The sequence below is a fragment of the Rhodnius prolixus genome, unplaced genomic scaffold (genome assembly GCF_049639745.1).
Source record: "Rhodnius prolixus isolate KJV_2025 unplaced genomic scaffold, Rpr scaffold_18, whole genome shotgun sequence".
In the NCBI taxonomy this organism is placed as follows: Eukaryota; Metazoa; Arthropoda; class Insecta; order Hemiptera; family Reduviidae; genus Rhodnius; species Rhodnius prolixus.
The window spans coordinates 1279896-1300551 of NW_027411636.1; the positions used below are offsets into that span (position 1 = coordinate 1279896).

At 33.4% G+C, this 20656-nt stretch overlaps 2 protein-coding genes across 5 annotated transcripts; both read left to right on the forward strand.

Moving 5' to 3' along the window:
* Positions 1 to 69: 69 nt before the first annotated feature.
* On the forward strand, positions 70 to 5881 carry LOC141462219 (uncharacterized). 3 transcript variants are annotated; one of them, XM_074143899.1, is made up of 7 exons: positions 70 to 200; positions 1902 to 2413; positions 3143 to 3312; positions 3425 to 3545; positions 4557 to 4718; positions 5335 to 5447; positions 5566 to 5881. In XM_074143899.1, exons 2-7 carry the CDS (start codon positions 1963 to 1965, stop codon positions 5782 to 5784), a joined length of 1236 nt encoding a protein of 411 aa, XP_074000000.1. In that variant the 5' UTR covers positions 70 to 200; positions 1902 to 1962; the 3' UTR covers positions 5785 to 5881. The 3 variants fall into 3 exon arrangements, with proteins under 3 accessions (XP_074000000.1, XP_074000001.1, XP_073999998.1); XM_074143900.1 differs by lacking the exon at positions 70 to 200 and adding an exon at positions 246 to 690; XM_074143897.1 differs by lacking the exon at positions 70 to 200 and having other exon boundaries at positions 1442 to 2413.
* Positions 5882 to 9213: 3332 nt separating this feature from the next.
* On the forward strand, positions 9214 to 20160 carry SMC3 (structural maintenance of chromosomes 3). 2 transcript variants are annotated; one of them, XM_074143914.1, is made up of 26 exons: positions 9214 to 9521; positions 9657 to 9732; positions 9827 to 9865; positions 9955 to 10094; positions 10175 to 10333; positions 10936 to 11047; positions 11167 to 11348; positions 11454 to 11699; positions 12315 to 12436; positions 12519 to 12626; positions 12708 to 12813; positions 12953 to 13056; positions 13148 to 13247; positions 13376 to 13539; positions 13907 to 14048; positions 14140 to 14298; positions 14996 to 15207; positions 15293 to 15455; positions 16046 to 16231; positions 16329 to 16472; positions 17315 to 17530; positions 17753 to 17889; positions 18256 to 18436; positions 18760 to 18939; positions 19645 to 19785; positions 19979 to 20160. In XM_074143914.1, exons 1-26 carry the CDS (start codon positions 9507 to 9509, stop codon positions 20048 to 20050), a joined length of 3606 nt encoding a protein of 1201 aa, XP_074000015.1. In that variant the 5' UTR covers positions 9214 to 9506; the 3' UTR covers positions 20051 to 20160. The 2 variants fall into 2 exon arrangements, with proteins under 2 accessions (XP_074000015.1, XP_074000016.1); XM_074143915.1 differs by lacking the exons at positions 17753 to 17889; positions 18760 to 18939; positions 19645 to 19785; positions 19979 to 20160 and having other exon boundaries at positions 18256 to 18398.
* The last annotated feature ends 496 nt before the right edge of the window (positions 20161 to 20656 follow it).

Consider the following 20656-nt stretch of genomic DNA (forward strand, 5'->3'; position numbering starts at 1 on the left):
TTTTATCAGAATGTTAAAGTAGATCTAAACAATAACAGAAAGAGCAAATACTGTTTCAAGCTTGAAGTTTGTTTATGGAAGATTTGCCAAAGCGTCAATCAAACTTAGTTTGAAAATAGTGCGCAAGACCCAATTTTTTTATCTTCAACGTGACTGGTTTTGTTTTAGTTTCGTAGATTGTTGGTTACCAAGGGTTTAAGGTACGTATATTAGCCCTAGATTATTACCACTTTTTTTCCCCTTTATTTATTTGCTGACATTTTCGCTTATTAGAATATTATTGGAGCTTGTAGGTTTGCTTTTTATGGAAAACTTTCTTCTATTTTTATAATAATAGACTTTTAACATTCTGCCGAATTTATGCATACGTTCTTTTTAAGCCTACATTTTTCATTTATCAAATCTATTTTTAATTAAGATTTTTAGTTAAATTGTATTAAAATAAGTTTTGCTCATTGAGCTTTTTATTTTGTGATGTTGCTAGATAAGAGAACGTTTGGAAAATTTGCGTGATGTATTCGCGTGTTACCAAGGGATTTAGATCGCTTTATTTCTTACTTTAGTGTCATTAATTGTGTTTGTGTAAGTTTATTGGGGGTCGTCATAGCAACCAAGTATTCTACCTTCCTAACCTAGTTTACAAAACTATGTACATCAGTATAAATAAAAATGAACTGGCAGTTCTTTACGGTAATTTTATTTTTTTAATTGCCTTGAATTTCATTTTACTCAATAAAGTACTACTTTCTTCAGATAAAGTAAAAATGACAATTTTGTTTTTTATGACGCGGACATAGTTTTTAGGTTTTTTGAAGGATACTTTTACCCTTTACCGTTTATCTTTAATGATTACAAGTTAAAATAGAAAAAAATATAAGGCGAGTCTATTACAATTGTTGCATTTATTAACATTTCTAGCCTGTCGCAAAAAATAATACAGTTACATAAGAAAAACATCAAAAATATTACATTTTTAGCAAATAAAAATTGTTCGTCAACACTGACAATGTCTTAAGTAGTAGAAACATTAAATTTAAAACCCCCAAAAATATTGAAATTAACACCTGAATGTGTCAAATTAAAAATCTGGTCAAAATTAACATTATCTATCTATCTCCATTTGATTGAAAAATAGCTCTTTGAAACATGAAAAAAAAGTAAACAGTGTTTTACAAATTAAAATTGTACAAACTTGGCAAGTGAAATAGATAGATAATCGGTCCACTTATGCTCTGACTGCCAGAGTTATTTCTTCCTGTTCAAGCTTTTGGATGCCATTTGTTCCAAAAAAAGAAAAAGAACTGCTCAATATTTCCTCTTTATAATCATCAGACCGAACAACTACTTTACCTTCTGTTGAGAATATGGATGTTTAGTTTTCTTCAAAGGTCCAAAAAAACGCTTTTTTTTATATAGTAAGCATTTTTTATAGTTTAAACTGTAATTTATCTACTTCTTTTTAGTACCGAACGCATTACACTATGTAGTTCCAAAATAAATAAATAAATCTGCTTGATGGTTACATTCTGGAGATATCCAGAATTTCGTCCACACCATCTATTTATCCAAGCAATGACTCACATGATCAAAGAAGCAACACATGTTACAAAAAAATAGTAAAATGTCTTAGAAACTACATCTTCAATGACGAACACATTACAAATCCCGAGAAATTATCAAATTTTATTAGGTGTAGCATGTTTTTTTGCAGTTATTATAGGAATTAGGCAAATGAGAAAAGGCATTCAAAATGAATAATCTCAGCTGAGGAGAACAGATAAATACAAAAAAAAAAAAAATTACGAAATTACTGGATGGACTTGATCATTTACATTACTTTCTTGATCGTAAGTTACGTAAGTGCAGCTTGTACTATAATTACTTGTATGTTTTACATGGAGAGGAGACTCGTGAGAAGGACCGGTGACCAGTCCAGACTGAGACCAGCTGTTGTCGCCAGTGATGGAAGGGAAAGGCGACTCGGGAACGGCGACTCCATCGTTAACCAGCCGGGAGAACAGCGTCCGCCGGACCAGCAAAGGAGCAGCGGAGGAGGTGACGCAGTCTTCCTGTAAGAAAGTCAATTTCACGCAGGAAGAATCCAGCGTAAGCAGCACTAAATCTGAACAGCTGATAAAACGCGACAGCCAAAGAGATTTGTCGGCACCTCGAACAAGTTTAGGCAACGCGGAAGAACAACCATCTCCAAAAACACAAAAGAAATTTATTTCAACATGGAAAATGGCCTGTGATAAGACAAAAGATCGTACTAAAGAATTATTGAAGAGATGGAGGACCATGCCGGAAAGTGGAGTTGTCGGTGCAGAAGAAGAACAAGACCGGGCACCATTACAGCCGTTGAAACCTTCCAATCAAGGGCCAGATGATCACGGATGGAGCGTCCATGTATGGGGTAACTTATATGCTCTGAAGTATTAGATTTTCTTTTAGATTTAATTGGCTTCCTCCCTGCAGTTTTCTTCAATCGTTGAACCACAATTTTAGCTACAATTTAACTCCGACGTGGTACCTACCTGACCTATTCCACCCCTACTGGTGCGAGTTGAGACCACTTACAGGATGAAGCAAACTCCCAGTTTCTCTAAAAATGTACTAGGACGGAAAGTTGGAGCCTAAGTGATGACTTCTTGAAAATCATTGGAATTACTTTAGAAATAAAGAAGCCAAATACTGCAAAACCTCCACAGTAAAGTAGCACATTCTGTAAGCTGATTTTGAAGGCTAAAAAGCTTCTTGACGGGTCCCATGGCGATTCCTAAACAAATTTAAAATTTAAACATGCTATAATTTTCTTGTTTTTGAGTTATACTGAACTCTAATAGATTGACACCCATAGATCGTTTTGTAAAATCCACTATTACCAATAGTGATTAGTAGAACTCAAAGTGACTATTTCCGGTAAAATACACCATTTCCATAATTTAACAACGATAACATTCATTACGTTTATTAAGAATAAAAAAAAAAAAAGATTGTATTTCTTATATTCATTAGAAGGGTCTAAATTTATTTCTAATGCGATTGCTATTGATCGTCAAGTAGGTAAAGTTTTTCAAGCTAAAGCAATTCATTGCAGGTATTAGTTGTAGTTAGTTAGTTATAATATACTCAATGCTTACAGCAACCTGGGTAAAACGATATCCAAACGATGAAGACAGCTGTGAAAGTGAAAAGCCAATCACAAATCTTACTACAACACAGAAAGAGAAATTGAGTCATTTATTTTCACATATATTCGATATGGACAGAGATGACATCATATCTCTACAAGATTTTGAGTCATTTTCCGAGGTAATGCCCTTTGGTAATCTAACTAAAATTAAGGTTCACAGGCAAACAGAATTTTACTTAGTTAATTACCCGAGTATTTCTGTATTACCTTAACGTTTTTGCTTTTTTACAGCGACTACGTCATTTTGCTGATTGGTCGTCAAATTGTGGCGAGAGTGTAATTCTAGAACAAGTACAACAAGGCTTCATCGAAACTTTCATATTGCCTTTGAAGCCAGACAACGCTTCAGAAGGTTATAGAATTTTATTTTATTTTGAATTGGGATCGAATATCTATCCTTTTAATTAATTTTAGACCTCCTGTGAAAATCATTCCTTGTGATCGAGTGAACATTTTCACGGCTTTCCCAACTTTTCTAGAAACTTAAAATCTGAACTGAAAAGATGGTCAATTTCTATATTAAATAAGTTTGTTCCATCTAGCAATTTGTTATCAGTTGCCAATCGGTTTGGGATTATTTAGCGAGCAAGTGCGATCCAAGGGCTGCTTGAATTCGATCTGAATTTTAGTACTGAAGAAATATATTACATCACGCATGCCCGGAAAATTTTAAATAATTTTTTGTGGAATATTTCCTACAGCAATCAAACAGAGCGGCATACTGCCCATGTCCTGGACATAGTTCGGTTCTCTGACTGTTCTGATCTATTACAAATCAGTTTAGAACTTGGATTGATTCTGATGGATCAGCTAACATAGCTTTTGTAATCAGTTTGAATTCTGTTTGTACGCAACCTCTCATCGCACATGCACCATCGAATCACAAACCAGTTAGAGATTCTAATGTAACAAACTATATAATAATTATGTTGAAGCAGAGGTGTCGTCACAGTTCAGCAGAACTCCTTTAAAATCAATTATTCTCTTTTAACCAAAATAATGGGCTTAACAAACGTAATTTTGAAGTCCAAATCTTTACGGAGACTGCCCAGAAAAATAACTGATATTGAAAAACTCTTCTAACTTCCGGTATACTTATAAACCCAGAACTTTTGTTACGATATTTCCTACACACAAGTTAGTTTCCATCCGGCTCGCTGATTTCGTCAAAAAGCTTATTGTCTCGTAGCACTTAAATAAAAATTTAAAAAAATCAAATTTGACTAAATGTATTATTTAATGTTTTGTAAAATAAAATTGGAGCTGTAGTTGTTTGTAATAAAAATGAACTGTGTATTAAATTCCCCCCGCCCCGGCCCCTGTGGCGCAAATAAATTGAATTTATAAAATTCATTGTTCACAGCTGAGAACACACCGCCAGTAGATTTGGACAGACTCTTCTTAAGCATCGATGAATGGCTGTGTTTATGGGGCGATCTACTTTTAGACGTTAAGAACATACAAGATCTGCCCGTCTGGCTTCAGTACTTTCCCAAGGTTATCTTTCAAGCCATTAACAAAAGTGGTAAGTCTATCTATGCGGCTGATCAAATTATCTTTTATGGTCAATTTGCTCATTTAATACACGATTTTACATTTGAATTGGCATTTGTTCAAACAAATTGAAATTCGCATATCACTCTACCATCGATTTTCTCAAAGAGGTCAGAGTAATTTTAAGCAGAATTAGTAGCAGGTGATTAGTACTGATCATAAAAAAACTTGAGCAGGGATAGATTGGTTCCTAAAATTTAGTCTAAAAGGCTGTGAATCAGAAGTACCCTTTAATAGATTGTTCACATTTTTCAAGTCACTCTCAAAACTTTTAGAATTTTCTGAAAACTTCCTCCATAAACATATATTTTTCTAGAAAAGAAAATCGCAAGCTCTCAGAGCAATTGTCGGCAAGCATTTTTGTTGTTGGGGTAGCCTTCCCTATATGTAGTTACACTTCAGTGTACGGTTTTACTATCAGTATAATGTTTGATCAGAGTTAAATATGTCTCTAATATTCGGAATAACAGTGAGAAAGAGTCGTGAAATATGACGAAAAATCATTTTCTTTGACTAAGAAACATTGCATTACGCTCAAGAGATGCCATAAAGAAATTAACTAATCTAAAGTGATTTAACTGTTTCAGGAACCGGTATAATCACCAGAGATGAACTCAGTGCTTTTTATTCCTCAGTCATGGGATTCTCTGCCCAAAGAGTGGGAGAAATCATTGATGAAGCTTACAAAGCTATGACGGCTGTAAGTTGAATTCATACATTCAATCATGAATTCACAGATCATGTGCTAAAGTTTTAGAAAATAACGGCTTTTGTACTGCCATCTTCTTGTCATTAATATAAATCTATTTCTGTTTCAGAATGGCGATCATAAGTTAACCTATCAAATTTACCGTTTATGTTTTGCTAACTTTCTACTGGGTAGATTTCCAAACGGGCCTGGCCATTATTTATTCGGTTATGCTGTACAGCACCCAGCAACTTTTCCTATAGATTATTCAGCGATGAACACACCAGTTGAAGATCAAGAGCAATACTTACCTAACAAACGATCTAATAGAAGTTCAGTAATTGTTTAAGAGCATAATTATACGTTATAATAAAATTCTGAATAAATTCTGATGATTGTTCAAAAAAAAAAAAAAGATTATTGAAACAATAGATTCTATCAAACATGTCATAAATTATTTTCAAGGAAACAATTTCCGGATTTTCACCAGGAGAGACTCCTTTCCCATAGAACAGATCAATTTCCGGACAGAGAGGCTTGGAAGACCGCCAATGTCAGGCGACGCTGACAGTGGTACAATGACTAGCTTGAACGCACAGACATGTGCAGGGACCGGAGCGTGCCAATCCAAGGTTTGATCTCTCGGTACGCTTGGTAGGCTACCCACAAAGCAATGTTTCCTTTTGCTATTGAGATCATAAGACAATAATTAGGAATAATAAGTGCCAGAGTCATCTTTTTCTACAGTTAGGCGGCCTTCCTAGGCATCGGTCCCTATGAAGCTTGAAGAACTTACTAGAACTAAAAACGGTGAAATAAGATCTTTAGTATTCTTGGTGACCAGACATTTAGGGCTATGGGGACAGTAAGGCAACAGTTTACGTTGCATGGAGAGGTTGATACAAAGCTTTCACGGAACATGATTTCTTTCGTGACACTACAAAAGTTTCGCAACCATCAAAGACTGGGAATAGTCCCAGAAGGAAGGTAGGTAGTAACCCAGACAGGCGTAAACGTTCATTATTACCTAATTTACTATATCATTACTCCAACAAGGCCAAGATCGACCATTCGAATTTTCATAGACCTTCTGAAGAGCTTCTGTAGTCTGAAGAACGCAAACTCAGTGCGATGGGATTGTATTGCTCAGCAACTTGCTATTTTCCAAATAAATTTATAAAAATAATTTGTTTTAATCATTTTCAAGAAATAAGTAACAATATTATACTATAGATCAAAGCAAAAATGATATATTTAATTAAAGAAGTGATGGCAAGATTATGATTGAATAGATTAAGGATCATATTACTATTACAGATTACTAATGTAATAGCCCCGCCCCTCCCAAAAAAAATCATTTTGTGAAGTCCTTTAAATAGTATATCCAAAATAACATTCAACAAAAACATTCTTCCCGATATTCTTTCCCAAAATTCTAACTTGTATAAACTCATTTCAAAATTTGACAGAATTGCTATAACACCAGCAATTAGAGAAAGTTAACAACTTATAAGAATCAAGGCTTATTCGGATAATAAGATAATATTTACATATTTTAAAGACTAAAAAAAGAAAATATTAAGTAATAAAACTAAATTAATGTTCTTCAAAAATTATAATAAATTAAAAAACTGTAACAAGGGAACATTCATTTTTTTTAAAAAAAGCAACACTGCAACCATGATTCAAAAGTAGAAAATTAGTGGTTGTTTAGATGTTTAGTAGTGATGGGCAGAACGAGTCCGTCTTTGGACTCGTTGGATTTGAATCAGTTCCAGGGTTGGAATCGATTCCAACAACTCGTTCACCGATTCCGGTCTCTGTACTTACCCTATGCATTAGTAACATTGTCACGCAATTTATTAAAAAATATCATTAAATGTTAGCTTTCCCAGTTAATAACAAAACTATATTTCTTTAACACACATTGAGTACTATCCCTAATTTCCAATTGCACTGATAAATATAAAATTAACAACGTAACACAAAAATTAACATAAAAATAGACTAGTCAATTATAAAAATTAAAGCAATGCTGTTTAGTCATTATCTAGCTTGACCACTGGAAGACTGGAGTTAATGTGCTTCAAGAGGATCCAAGATAGAGAAACGGAAATGGGTAGGAAATTATTCCCATAAAAAAAAATCTAACCCTTCAAGCAAAATGATAATTACTCATAAATAAAGAAATATTTATTTACTAGGACTTGTATATCAAGCTTTAAAAATATTATCTCATTATCTTACGAAAAGAAAAAGCTGTGTGCTTAATCTTTAACATAGCGCTGGACACTCTTATTCTTATCTTCATTGGGTAAGTTTAACCGTGCACATGACCGTGAGACAGTCAAAGTAACACTGAGCCAAAATTTAGTATTACCTAATTGGTTTACTTACTGCAGTATCCCTCCCACTCTATCACCAATTTCACAAACATTCATCGATTGGAAATAATTTTTAGTTAAATATTCGTTTTATTTGAATACAAAAAACATTATAACGCTTTCTTAAGATGATTTTAATTTTTAAAATTTGTTTTTGTCCATTACTCTTATAAAATACGAAGAATTTCAAATAAAATATAATATACAAACACAATGATCTAGTGTGCAGGTGGAGTCAGTCCTCGTTACCATAGCAATGGAACCGTTAAACAACTCCGGTTCCAGCTCCAGCAATTTCTATTGGCTAGATTCAGTGAACGAAAAAATGGAACGAGTCCGGTTTCAAAAGGATTTAAATCACTCCGGATTCGACTCCACCAACTCCAGTGGATTTAACCAATGAAAATGCTAGAGCTGGGCCGGAGTCGTTTAACGGTTCCGTTGTCATGGTAACTACGACCGACTCCACCTGCACCCTAGATCATTCTGTGTTTGTATATTATATTTTATTTGAAATTCTTCGTATTTTATAAGAGTAATGGACAAAAACAAATTTTAAAAATTCAAATCATCTTAAGAAAGCGTTATAATGTTTTTTGTATTCCAATGAAACGAATATTTAACTAAAAAATATTTTTAATCGATGAATGTTTGTGAAATAGATGATAGAGTGGGAGGGATACTACACTAAGTAAACCAGTTAGGTAATACTAAATTTTGGCCCAGTTTTACTTTGACCGTCTAGCTGACATGTACACGTTCAAACTTACGCCAATGAAGATGAGAGTAAGTGTCCAGCGCTAAGTTTAAGATTAAGCACACAGCTTTTTCTTTTTGTAAAACAATAAGATAATATTTTAAAAGCTTGATATTCAATTCTTAGTAAATAAATATTATGAGTAATTATAATTTTGAAGGGTTAGAATTTTTACGGAATAATTTCCTACCCATTTCCGTTTCTCTACCTTGAATACTCTTGAAGTAAGTTAACTCCAGTCTTATAGTGGTCAAGCTAGATAATGACAAAACTGCATTGCTTTAATTTATATTTGACTAGCCTATTTTTGTGTTAATTTTTGTATTACGTTGTTAATTTTATATTTATCAGAGCAATTGGAAATTAGAGATAGTACTCAATGTGTGTTAAAGAAATATAGTTTTGTTATTAACTGGGAAAGCTAACATTTAATGATATAATAATATAATAAATTGCGTGACATTTGTTCTTATGTTTAATCGTTCCAAACCTTCTGCTGCCTCATTTTCATTTTTATTTGCCTAAATTTTTTGGGGCGGGGCGGAATCACTTTTTTTAAAAATAGGGATTTGAATCAACTCGTTCCACCATCGGACTCGTTCCAATGGAACGAGTCCGCTCAAATAGCCCATCACTAATGTTTAGTGTTTACAACATACAAAAATATGGCGTGTGTATGTTGTGTTTGACTCCATATCTTTTGTAATATTTTCTTTGCTTTGTCTTTTAAAATTAATTTTCCACTAGTCAGTTCATTCATGGATATTGTTCAATTTGAATTTCGGGGTCGCAAGCTTACTTACTAAAGGCATTCTTGTGTGAATTGACTATGGCTAAGGCTAATAAACTGAATTTTTAACTCATAAGTACAGTGATGAAATTGAATTAAGTTTAAGAGTAAACAATAAAAATAAAATTTATTGACACAAAATGTTCATAAAACAGGTAGACTTTTATTTTCAACTAGCATGATCATTCACTCATTTATTACCGTTCTTTTGTCGAAACTGAGTTTCTTTTTGTTTTTGAATGCCTTTTTGGTAGTCTGCACGGTATTTCTAAAGATTATTTAATTTTTAGGTTATTATTCATGGATTTAAAAGCTACAGAGAGCAAACTGTTGTCGAACCATTTCATCGCCGGCACAATGTTGTTGGTCAGGCCCCTACCTTATTTTCATTTTTCAAATTTTATGTGTAATAGAATTTTTAACAATCTAACTTTATGCGTGTTGTGTGCTTCTTTTCCAGTCGGACGTAATGGTTCTGGTAAAAGTAACTTTTTCTATGGTAAGTTTATGGTTAACTTTTAGCGCAGTTAATCAATATCTCAGAACTTTTAAGTTAATGTTAAGTTAATTAATGTATCTATTTTGCAGCAATACAGTTTGTGTTAAGCGATGAATTCTCACATTTAAGGCCAGAACAAAGGCAAGCGTTGTTACATGAAGGTACAGGGCCGCGGGTAGTCACTGCCTATGTTGAAATAATTTTTGACAATAGTGATAATAGACTTCCGGTTAGAATATATTTATTTAAAATACTTTTAGAATTCATTTTTATTAAAATAAAATATAATTTTTTCATTTTTGTTTACAGATTGAAAAAGAAGAAATCGTATTGAGGCGTGTAATAGGAGCGAAAAAAGATCAGTACTTTTTGAACAAGAAGATGGTTCCACGATCAGATGTCATGAATTTATTAGAGTCAGCTGGTTTTTCAAGATCAAATCCATATTATATCGTTAAACAGGGCAAGGTAAGCAATTAAAAACATGTAGCCGAGACAATATGTTGAGAAGCGCAACATTTCAACTAATGGAAACAAATGAAACGAACTGACTTTACTGCGTTTTACGAAAGCTATTTATTTTGATGGTATCATGCTTTCATATTGTATGGAAAACATTTAGCAGAATGTTAAACTGCATGAGGTTATGTTTGAGGAACACTTTGCCTAACTTATTATACTGTTGTAGATTGGTTGAATGCAGTAACTTGCTATTCAATTCAGTTTTCTAGAAGGGTGTACCAAGTGCCCATCATTGGGACAAATGATCTTTGGGTTAGTCAGAATATCAGTGTTAGTGATCTCTGTAAGGAATCATCTACTTAGCCTAGATATGTGGATAGACTAATTTCTCTGGTTATTTTACTTACAAAAATAAAATTTTTATAAAAGTAGTTGTTTTGTAATTATATTGTAAAATATTGTTAATATTTTATTGAAGTAAACCTCCTTTAATTGTAATTTTTTACGAAATACATATTTTCATTCATCAATTTCATGTACTTAACCTAAGGTAGTAACTACTGGCAGCCTCTTGGGAAGTGTTTAACTTTAATCTGTTCGTTTTATAGATTAATCAGATAGCTACTGCTCCGGATAGTCATCGTTTGAAACTATTGCGCGAAGTTGCTGGTACCCGAGTATATGATGAGAGGAAAGAAGAATCAACTGCCATTCTCAAAGGTATTTATCAGATAATTGATTAAAAATTGTTTCAATGAATTGATTTTTATGTAGCAACATCTGACAACCTTTCCAAAAGATAACCGTGTGTTATTAAGTTTTAAATTTTCTTTTTACAGAAACTGAAGGGAAATTAGACAAAATTGATGAATTTCTAAGGACGATTGAAGAAAGGCTAAAAACACTTGAAGAAGAAAAGGAGGAATTGAAAGAGTACCAGAAATGGGATAAAATGAGGAGGTCGCTAGAATATTGTATACACGATCGGGAACTCAAAGAGACTAAAAAGAAATTGGAAGAAGTATGTTTGTTAGTTATCATTACAAAAAGTATTTAGCAGTGCTAAATCGAAATTAATAGTGAAATTAGCTTACTGGTAAATAATACTGGTAATATTTGTTTTTAGTTGGAGCAAAGATTGAATAATTTTGATGAAGTGCAAAAGAAATTGGCAGCTGAATTGAAAACAGCCCAAGATGCTGCAAAAGGTGCGGCTAAAAAGTTGAAAGAAACCAAACGAGATGTACAAGTGGCCAAAGAAGAACGGGAAACTTTAAGTGTTGAACAGCAACAATTGTTGAAGGATAAAACAAAACTAGAATTGACGATCAAGGATTTGACGGATGAAGTCCAAGGGGATGATAAGAGTAAAGTAAGTGCTATTATTAAAAATGAATCTGTAGAAGTATTTTCGCTTGGAATCTTTCTTCTAAAAACTGTTTTTATGAAGTTGGTTCTGTTTCACAAAAGTAGTCTCGTTTTCTCTAAACTTAGTTTTCTTTTAGAAATGATTTAGGAATGTTCATCTGTCATTTCTCTTACCACCATTCTAAACTGCTTGCAGCAAACTCCTCGTGCACTCCTGAGGAACCAGTTTATTGCTTTCCTTGACAATAGAATTAGAAGGAGCAAAGAAGAAACAGCTTTTTCTTTAATGTCATCTCCCCAACCATAAATTACACTTCCTATTCTTCTTTCTTCAATCTCAAATATCTTTGCAAAAACATTCTTCTGAATTTACAATAAGTTTTTTTTAGGTATGTTAATTACCACGGCTTGAAGAAGTATTTCTCTAAATGTAGTGTTGAAGATCTTTTCCACCTTTTGTGCTAAGAATTGACTGCAGCATCATGTCTTTTTCTTGCACACCGAATTCTTTTGATTAACTCAATCTTTAACGCTCCACTCTTTTACTTCTCAGAATATGGGGCCCTTACCCTTAATTTTTTTTTTTTTTTTTTTAAATAATAAAATTATATTTTTCTAGCATCGAGCTGAGCAAGAATTAAGGAAATTGAATGAAACTATAGCTCAAAGAGAAGCTGAACTGGAAGAATTGAAACCAAGATATGAAGCGCAGAAAAAACGCGAAGAAGAATGCACCAGAGAGTTAGTAAAGTTTCTTAAATCCTCTTTCTTTTTTTTTTTATTTCTCATTATTGGATACCCAAACATTCTTTGTAATTTTCAGGTTAGGCTTGAAAGAGCAGAAAAGAAAAGAACTGTACGCCAAACAAGGGCGTGGCAATCAGTTCACATCTAGGGGCGATCGTGATCAGTGGATTGAAAAGGAGTTGAAGTAAGTTGGAGCATCTGAATTGACTTATATTGGAATCTTTAATAATAATTCTTTGTAATGGTTACCATATTTTCTGTTCAGATCGCTCAACAGGCAGATTAAAGATAAAACTGAACATAAAGAACGACTTGCCGAAGATTTGAAGAAAGATGCTGAAAAACAAGTACAACTAGAAAAGAAGATTGCTGTAAGTTAGTAGTATTATCCTTTCGTGTGACTTAAACAAAAAAAAAATTATTATCTAATCCAAATTTAAAGTAGTTTATGAACCTCACTTATAAATTTGAGCATGAATAATTTTTTAAGAGTTCAAATAAATATTTCAGGAACAAACGGCTGAATTAGAACATCAGAGAACCGCAATCGATGAATACAACAAACAACATTACGAACAGAAGAAATCTAAAGATCAATATCAAAGTTCTAGAAAGTTAGTAAAGTTCTTTCTGTAAAATTTGGTCATCAGATTTGTTGTAATTGTTTTACTAAGATTCATTTGTTGATTTTCTTGCTCTGAAAAGCGAATTGTGGAGAAAGGAAAATCAACTACAGCACACCATGACATCGCTTAAAGAAGAACTAGCTAAAGCTGATCAGTTACTGAGAAGTATGGCTGGGAAAGTGAGTTTTCTTCTCTTTTTTTTTGAAGTTTCCTTTCTCTTAGTTCTCATTTGTACAGCTGTTTTTTTTAAATAAAAAATTAAGATGGTTGAACTATCATTAGTAATTTTAGTGTATCCAATTTACAGCCGATATTGAACGGACGTGACAGCGTGAGAAAAGTGCTGGAGACGTTCCGCCAACGAGGCGGCAGTTACAAAGATCTTGCGGACTGTTATTACGGCCAGGTTATAGAGAATTTCGATTGTGACACCAGTATACATACTGCCGTGGAGGTTACTGCTGGAAATAGGTAATGATTATTTTAATAATTATAAATAAAGGGAATTTTCTACCCCATTTGTTGTCTCTAGGGTTGTTCCTACAATCAATAATTTCTCCTTTGAGCCGTCAGCAATGTAAATGATCACGCACTCTTTATAAGTACACGTTACTTTGTAGAACCTTTGCTTTTATTCTGTTTGTGGTACGACCCTCTGAAAAAATGAATCAGCTGTATGGTTTTGACCGAAACTTAAAAGGATAGACCAAAAGGGAGTGTCACATTTGAACTTCTGCAATGTTCGTTCTGTCATTAAAGAAGGATGGTTCTTCAACCAACACTATGTGCCCTCAATAACTTGATCCCTCAACATTACCATATATATTATTTCTTTCAGGCTTTTCTATCATATTGTTGAATCTGATAGCGTTGGTACGCAAATTTTAAAAGAAATCAACCGACAGAATCTTCCAGGCGAGGTAACATTTATGCCTAGAAATCGTCTACACGTTAAGGATCAGAGGTACCCATCTTCAGAAGTGAGTTTTTTTTTTTTCTTTTATTTAGTACATTTCTTTTTATGTTTTTGTTCTCTTGGCAAAGTTTACCAAAGTATTACTGTTATTTTAGAACGCAATTGCAATGGTGAGCAAACTGACATACGATCAGAAATTTGATAAAGCTATGAGATACATATTTGGTAAAACGTTGATTTGCCGTAATCTGGAAGTGGCTACTGATATGTCGAAACAGTACAATCTGGATTGTATTACAATTGACGGGGATCAGGTGAGATGTTTTTAATATTTGATTTAAAACAGGGGATCCTGAGAGGAATGACTTTCAAGTTTTGGGACAATGGCGTTGTATTTGACTGATCATTAAGAACGGAGGCCAAGGTCTCTCCGTCATTGAGATCTCTTTTTCTGGGCACAAGAAAATTTTGGGAGGAAGTAGGCTAACTTGCCCGAAAAGCTACTCAAAATGTTAGTTTTCAAAATAGAAAGCGTTTTTCCTAATGCTTAGTTACTCCAAAGTCAGAAATCAAACGGGCATTTTTAGCTAGAAATCGTTGCAGTCCGTTATCATGGCAATGTTAAAAGTGGGTGAGTACGTTTGGCGAGGTAACAGTAGCCTTTTTTTTTTTGGCTTACGCTAAATTCAAAATTTCAAAGCATAAACCTTATCATATACTGTTAACCGTACATTCATTGGTTCAGCGTCGATTTAAATGTTTTCATGTTTTACAAATGAAAAGTTTGAAGGTAGAGAATACAGTTTTTTCATTAAAAATAAACAGTGAATCCCAAAACTTGGGTCACGTATCAGATAATTGGCCTACCCATGGAGTTAGGGGAGGAAAGGACCTTATCTTTCGCTATAATATTGACCAGACAGAGTTAAAAGCTTTTTTCTTCTTACTGTGTAATTATTAACCTTTTAACCCCCTAAAACAAAAACAGAGGACTCACTTTATTATTTGCAGGTATCTTCTAAAGGTACCCTGACTGGAGGTTATTTTAAAAATATCCGATCAAAATTGGAAATACAGAAAAATAGAACTGAACTTATGTCACAAATTCGAGATGCTGAAGGTGAACTTATACAATTAAGAGATCAACTTAGTTCAACTGAGACAAATATCACGCAGATCGTGTCGGATATGCAAAGAACAGAGACTAAAAACAGTAAAGCCAAGTAATAATTTTTAATTTTGTTCCTTTTATTTAGTTTAATACACATTTGTCGATGTTAATATTTTATATTTATTATTTATTTATAGAGGATATTTTGATAAGCTGAAAGGTGACATAAGATTGATGAAAGAAGAGTTGGCGAGTATTGAAAGGTATCGGACGCCCAAAGAACGTTCCTTGGCCCAGTGTGTATCGAATCTGGAAGCTATGCAGAGTACTAAGCAAGGTTTAGAGTCAGAACTTCACCAAGTGAGTATTCGGGGACTTTTTTGTTCACTTATATTGAAAATCAGTAGCGAATCTATTTAAACACCTTGTTCCCAACTTTATCGGATGGTATCCAGCAATAATGCTCTTCTACGGAGTCAGTAGTAATGTCCCTGGAGGTCTCTATGTATATTATGTGATTATTTGGTCCAGTAATAACAGTTAATTGTGTTGTTAAGAGTTAAGAGATCAACTGAGACAAATATCGCGCAGATCGTGTCGGATATTCAAAGAACAGAGACAACAGTAATACCAAGTACTAATTTCTAATTTTGTTCGTTTAATTTAGTAGCCATTTCTCGATCCGTTAGATTAGTATGAATGGTAAGTCCATTTCACGCTGCTGGAAGCTATTCAAACTAATATCATGAATCTTAGAGTATAATCAGAACCCAGTTTAAGGATTAAACTGATCAGGAAAAGATATTTGAAGCATAAATTTTATTCATACAATAAATGACGACTTTTGCTGCAATTGTTAATAACCGAAATTTAGTACCTGGAAATCCGACCAAATAATGCTAATTTTACCACCTTTCACTAACTAGAATCATTTGTAAAATGTTACTAAGGATCTATTGGAGCAACTGTCTGCAGCCGATCAAAGAGAAATGGACAAGTTAAACGATGATATCAGACGACTGACTCAGGAGAACAAATCTGCATTTAGTACAAGGATGAAATTAGAGGCAGATAAAAATAAATTAGAGAATTTACTAACAAATAATTTAATTAGACGTAAAGATGAATTAATTCAGGTAATTAAAAAGTTTTATAATTAAGATAAGTTTATATTCACTGGCTGTACACTCCAAAACATTTACTGATCTCATTATCTTTATCTACACTGTTCAGGCACTTCAAGAGATCTCCGTGGAAGAAAGAAAACGTACACTTGATAACAGCCGTTTAGAATTAAGCGGCATTGAAAAGCGATTGGAAAAACTTAATAAAGATTTCAAAGCTTGTGAGAAAAAAGTGCAAGAAGCTGTGAAAAGGGTGAGCTAAACTAATTTCTTTAATAATTATTGCTTATTCTTTTTTTTGTTACTCGTGTAAATATCTTTAGATCAGATTAGATCTGGGGTAAATCTTGTTTTCAAATGCTGGCCTAAGTAACTCCAGCCCAAGAGCCGTGGGGGGGGGGGGGTTGTGTGGGCTAACATCCACCAGATCTCCGTCACTGGATTCGAGAATGTATGTCCCCCGTCCGGGTGCTGGATGCCTTAATAACCTACAAGATAATAACACGGAAAGGATAGCTGGCGCATCCAGTTTTTATTCCAAGAATTAGTCCATTCTGGTACTACTTTATTTTCTTGGTTTACTGGATGTGGTAAAAGTACACTTGTATTTTTAGGATCATTTTCAAAAATCGAATTTATTAGATAAAAGCTTTGGCTATAATTCCAAATGTCCGATGAATAACCATTATTATTTTGTTTATTTTTTGGAGAGATACATATTTTTGTCTCTTCCTTTTTTGAATGTTTTAACAAACCAGACTATTATATTATTCAACCAGACTATTTCTTATACGATTTCGCTCAAATAAAAAGATAGTAAATAACAAAATACCAACTTTAGTAAAAAGAGAAAAACTCGAGCTGAATGAAAATGCATTTTTCTAAGTGACGTACAAGTGTGAACAAATTTTACAAAAAAAGGAAAAGTAATGGTTGGTCTTCTCGCTGACGTGTTTGATAGCAGAGTGTCTATCTAATTTTAGTATATATCACCCAAAATCTCTTACCATTCATACATTCAAAGAATTAAGTAACTTTGTAAACAAGTTTTGCATACTTACAATAATGGCTGAAGTTGTAATTATATTTTTTCAGCAAAAAGCTGAACAAGACGAAGTAGAGAAATGGCGGCTGAAGGAGAAAGAAGCTCAGGAGAAAAGAGACGCCGATACTAAAGATCTGAGCAAAGTAGCGTCCAAGCAGACCATGTTGCAAACAAAAATCCAAGAATGTACAAACAAAATACAAGAATTAGGTTCAATGCCGTCACCTGACATGGTCAACAAATATATGTCGTATACGACGAAAAACGTAAGTTATTAATTTATTTTAAACCTTGCTTTATTATAATATTTAGAATTAATCCTGTATATTGCGCCGCCACATCTTGTTAGGGAAAGAGGATTGCTGTCTTGATAACAAAAGTTGTTGGTATTTCGCCAGCCAGGACTTGCCCCTAAAGCATCCCATCAAGGCCAACCAAACTTCTCTAAATAAATTGTATATATTTATTTATTTATTTTTTCTGTACAGTTGTTTAAGGAGTTGGAGAAAGCTAATGGAAATTTGAAAAAGTATAGCCACGTGAATAAGAAAGCGCTCGATCAGTTTATGAGTTTTTCCGATCAAAAAGAAAAACTGATGAAACGAAAGGAAGAGCTAGACAGGGGGTCAGTTTATTTTTAGAATATTTAGCTGAGTTTAGGAAAATTTGTGCATGCTTTTGTATTTTTGTTTTTTTTCTCTTCGTTCAATTAATTTTTTCCAGGTTTTCCCTAATATAGTTACCGTTTTCAGTCGTTTCTTGTTCCATTTCCTTTCTTCTAGTGGTTGTCCTCAGAGCTCTAACTAGACCATCGCTCGAGCTCATCCTTTACAAGTAATCACGAACCACCTAGCTTTGGTTGTACCATTCTCCTTTAAAGACATCTTTTTTCCTAATTTTCTTTACCAGGTCTCCTTTTGTTGCATACCTTATACTGTTTCAGTAACTGTGTATTAACACACTGCTGTTAATTTATTCCTACTTATTTTAGGGATGAGAAAATTAAAGAATTAATGGTAGTTCTGGAGCAGAGGAAGTGTGAAGCGATACAATTCATGTTCAAACAGGTGTCCATGTACTTTTCACAAGTTTTCAAGGAACTAGTGCCTGGAGGACATGCCCAGCTCGTCATGAAGACTACAGACGGTGATGAGCATCTTGAGCACAATCCGGTGAGTTTGCTTGTTATTGTACAGTTGACGCAGAAGTAGATCTCTCTTATACTGGAAGCGACCACGTGTTCTTGTGACTACAAATGACTAACTGATTGATCCTAATGGGATGATAACACTAGCACCGCGTTTATTCACGCTAATGTAGGCTGCAACAAACGACAGACCTCTTATATATATTTCCATGGATCGGTTCTGCAGTCGCGCGTAATCAAAAAAATCAAAGGCGCTTCTAAAAGAGTGAGAGGAATTTGGGTTAATCTTCTCTCCTTAAAGATGATAGCTCTATTCATGTTTATCTTCCTTTTTATATATTCATCTAGGAATTAGATTCAGATCAGTTCTCTGGCGTGATGATCAGAGTTTCCTTTAACGGCCATGGTGAAATGAGAGAAATGAACCAACTGTCAGGAGGCCAGAAATCCCTAGTAGCTCTAGCGTTAATATTTGCCATTCAGAAATGTGACCCAGCACCATTCTATCTATTCGATGAAATTGATCAGGTAACTATTTATTGTTTTATTTTGAATGTTGAAAGTTGTGAGTGTCTCAACAAATAATTTCAGTTTACTTGTCAACATTATTTGTGTTAACCAATGCTTGCATGATTTGTGATTAATTAGAATAGAGGATTATAAAACTTCTTTTAATCCAATTAAATGGATACATACATCACGACCATGTGTGTCGCAGTTAAGGTAGAATATTAGATACATTAAATGGTTTCGTCGTCACAATTGATGCTGCGAAAGATTTTCTTTTTAGCACAGAAACGGCTACCTGTAATTTTACACTACTTTCTATTGATTACTTTGTATAAACTGTAATATTGGGCAATAACAGTGACTACATTCATCAGAGCAAGTTTCGTTTTCTTTCACTCTGATCGATTCTAGTCTTTCAAGCATCGTAGAAAGAAAGAACAATCAGGTTTACTTGGAGAAGGTTATAAAGCTTTAAAAGTAGAGGCCAAATTTCTGTAAAAAACTTGAAGATTATGAAAATCCTAAACTGTTCGTAGTGGATGACATTAAACAAGTTCATACATTCATCAAGATAAGCAGACGATATGCAGAAGTTGGAGTTTTAGAAAATCTGTATTAAAGTTGGAAATAGTGTTGAAAGATCTGTTGGATATTTAAATATTTGAATAAAATTTATTATTTATGACATTATTAAAATTTATTTTTCTCTCTTCTCTGTTAAAGGCTCTAGACGCACAACATAGAAAAGCTGTGGCAGATATGATTCACAAGATGTCCGAAGATGCACAATTCATTACAACCACTTTCAGACCAGAACTTCTACAACATGCTAATAAATTTTACGGAGTAAAGTTTAGAAATAAAGTAAGTTAAGTGTATGAAGGTAAATAATAGCATGAATGTGGTGGTCGAATTATTGTTTAGAAAAAATTCTTTTTAGGACTTTTTTGGGGGGTTCAGGTTGGAATTTTGGTAAAAAAGTTATGTTTGTAAATAGTAAATAATTGTACTGCGAAGTTGGTTTAATGTTGTTGTTAATAATGGTTGTGTCACGTAGGTTAGTCACGTGGAGTGTGTGACCCGAGAGGAAGCTTACGATTTTGTGGAGGACGACACTACCCATGGCTGAAACTTCTGGGAAGCCGACGATTATCGCCATATATCTATACAACTCATGAAAACCTTAAAAAAAAATTATTTTTTAATTTGTAAATACATGATATTTTTTAAACTTTTAAATGGACTTATCATTATTACCATCTCATTTTAATTCTTGCATTTTGAGAATTTTTATTGTATATGGTTTTCCAGTTATGTCTTTGTTACGAAGTACATTGTTACTGTTGGTTAGTTCAAAAGAAATATTTATAGTTAGGTTCATGGTTTTTATTCATCAGCTTTTGTTAAATATTATTTATATCTTCTGGTACATAATCATGCCCAATTTTATCATTAAAAACAAAAAAATACAATAAATTTAGTCTGTAAGTAGATTTGATATTTGTTTTATTTGCATTATTTTTAAATAATTATGTTTAATAAAAAATCTTTTAAATTTATAATGTATAATTATTTCTAAAACGTTCCTCAAAGTACCATTAACAAACTTTCGATTTGTTTTAAATAATGACAACTGTGAAGTAAATAAAATAAAATTATAAAAATTCATAAAATTATAACGTAGTAAATGGTGAACTACTTATTTGTTCTATCCTGTGGTTAGAACGGAATTGTT

Excerpts from the sequence above, each read along its gene's own strand:
- LOC141462219 (XM_074143899.1), top strand. The coding sequence starts at position 1,963 with ATGGAAGGGAAAGGCGACTCGGGAACGGCGACTCCATCGTTAACCAGC. Across the intron at positions 2,414-3,142 it reads ATGGAGCGTCCATGTATGGG|CAACCTGGGTAAAACGATAT; the intron begins GTAACTTATATG and ends CAATGCTTACAG. Across the intron at positions 3,313-3,424 it reads ATTTTGAGTCATTTTCCGAG|CGACTACGTCATTTTGCTGA; the intron begins GTAATGCCCTTT and ends GCTTTTTTACAG.
- SMC3 (XM_074143914.1), top strand. Across the intron at positions 12,437-12,518 it reads GAAGAAGAATGCACCAGAGA|GTTAGGCTTGAAAGAGCAGA; the intron begins GTTAGTAAAGTT and ends TGTAATTTTCAG. Across the intron at positions 15,208-15,292 it reads ACTAAAAACAGTAAAGCCAA|AGGATATTTTGATAAGCTGA; the intron begins GTAATAATTTTT and ends ATTTATTTATAG.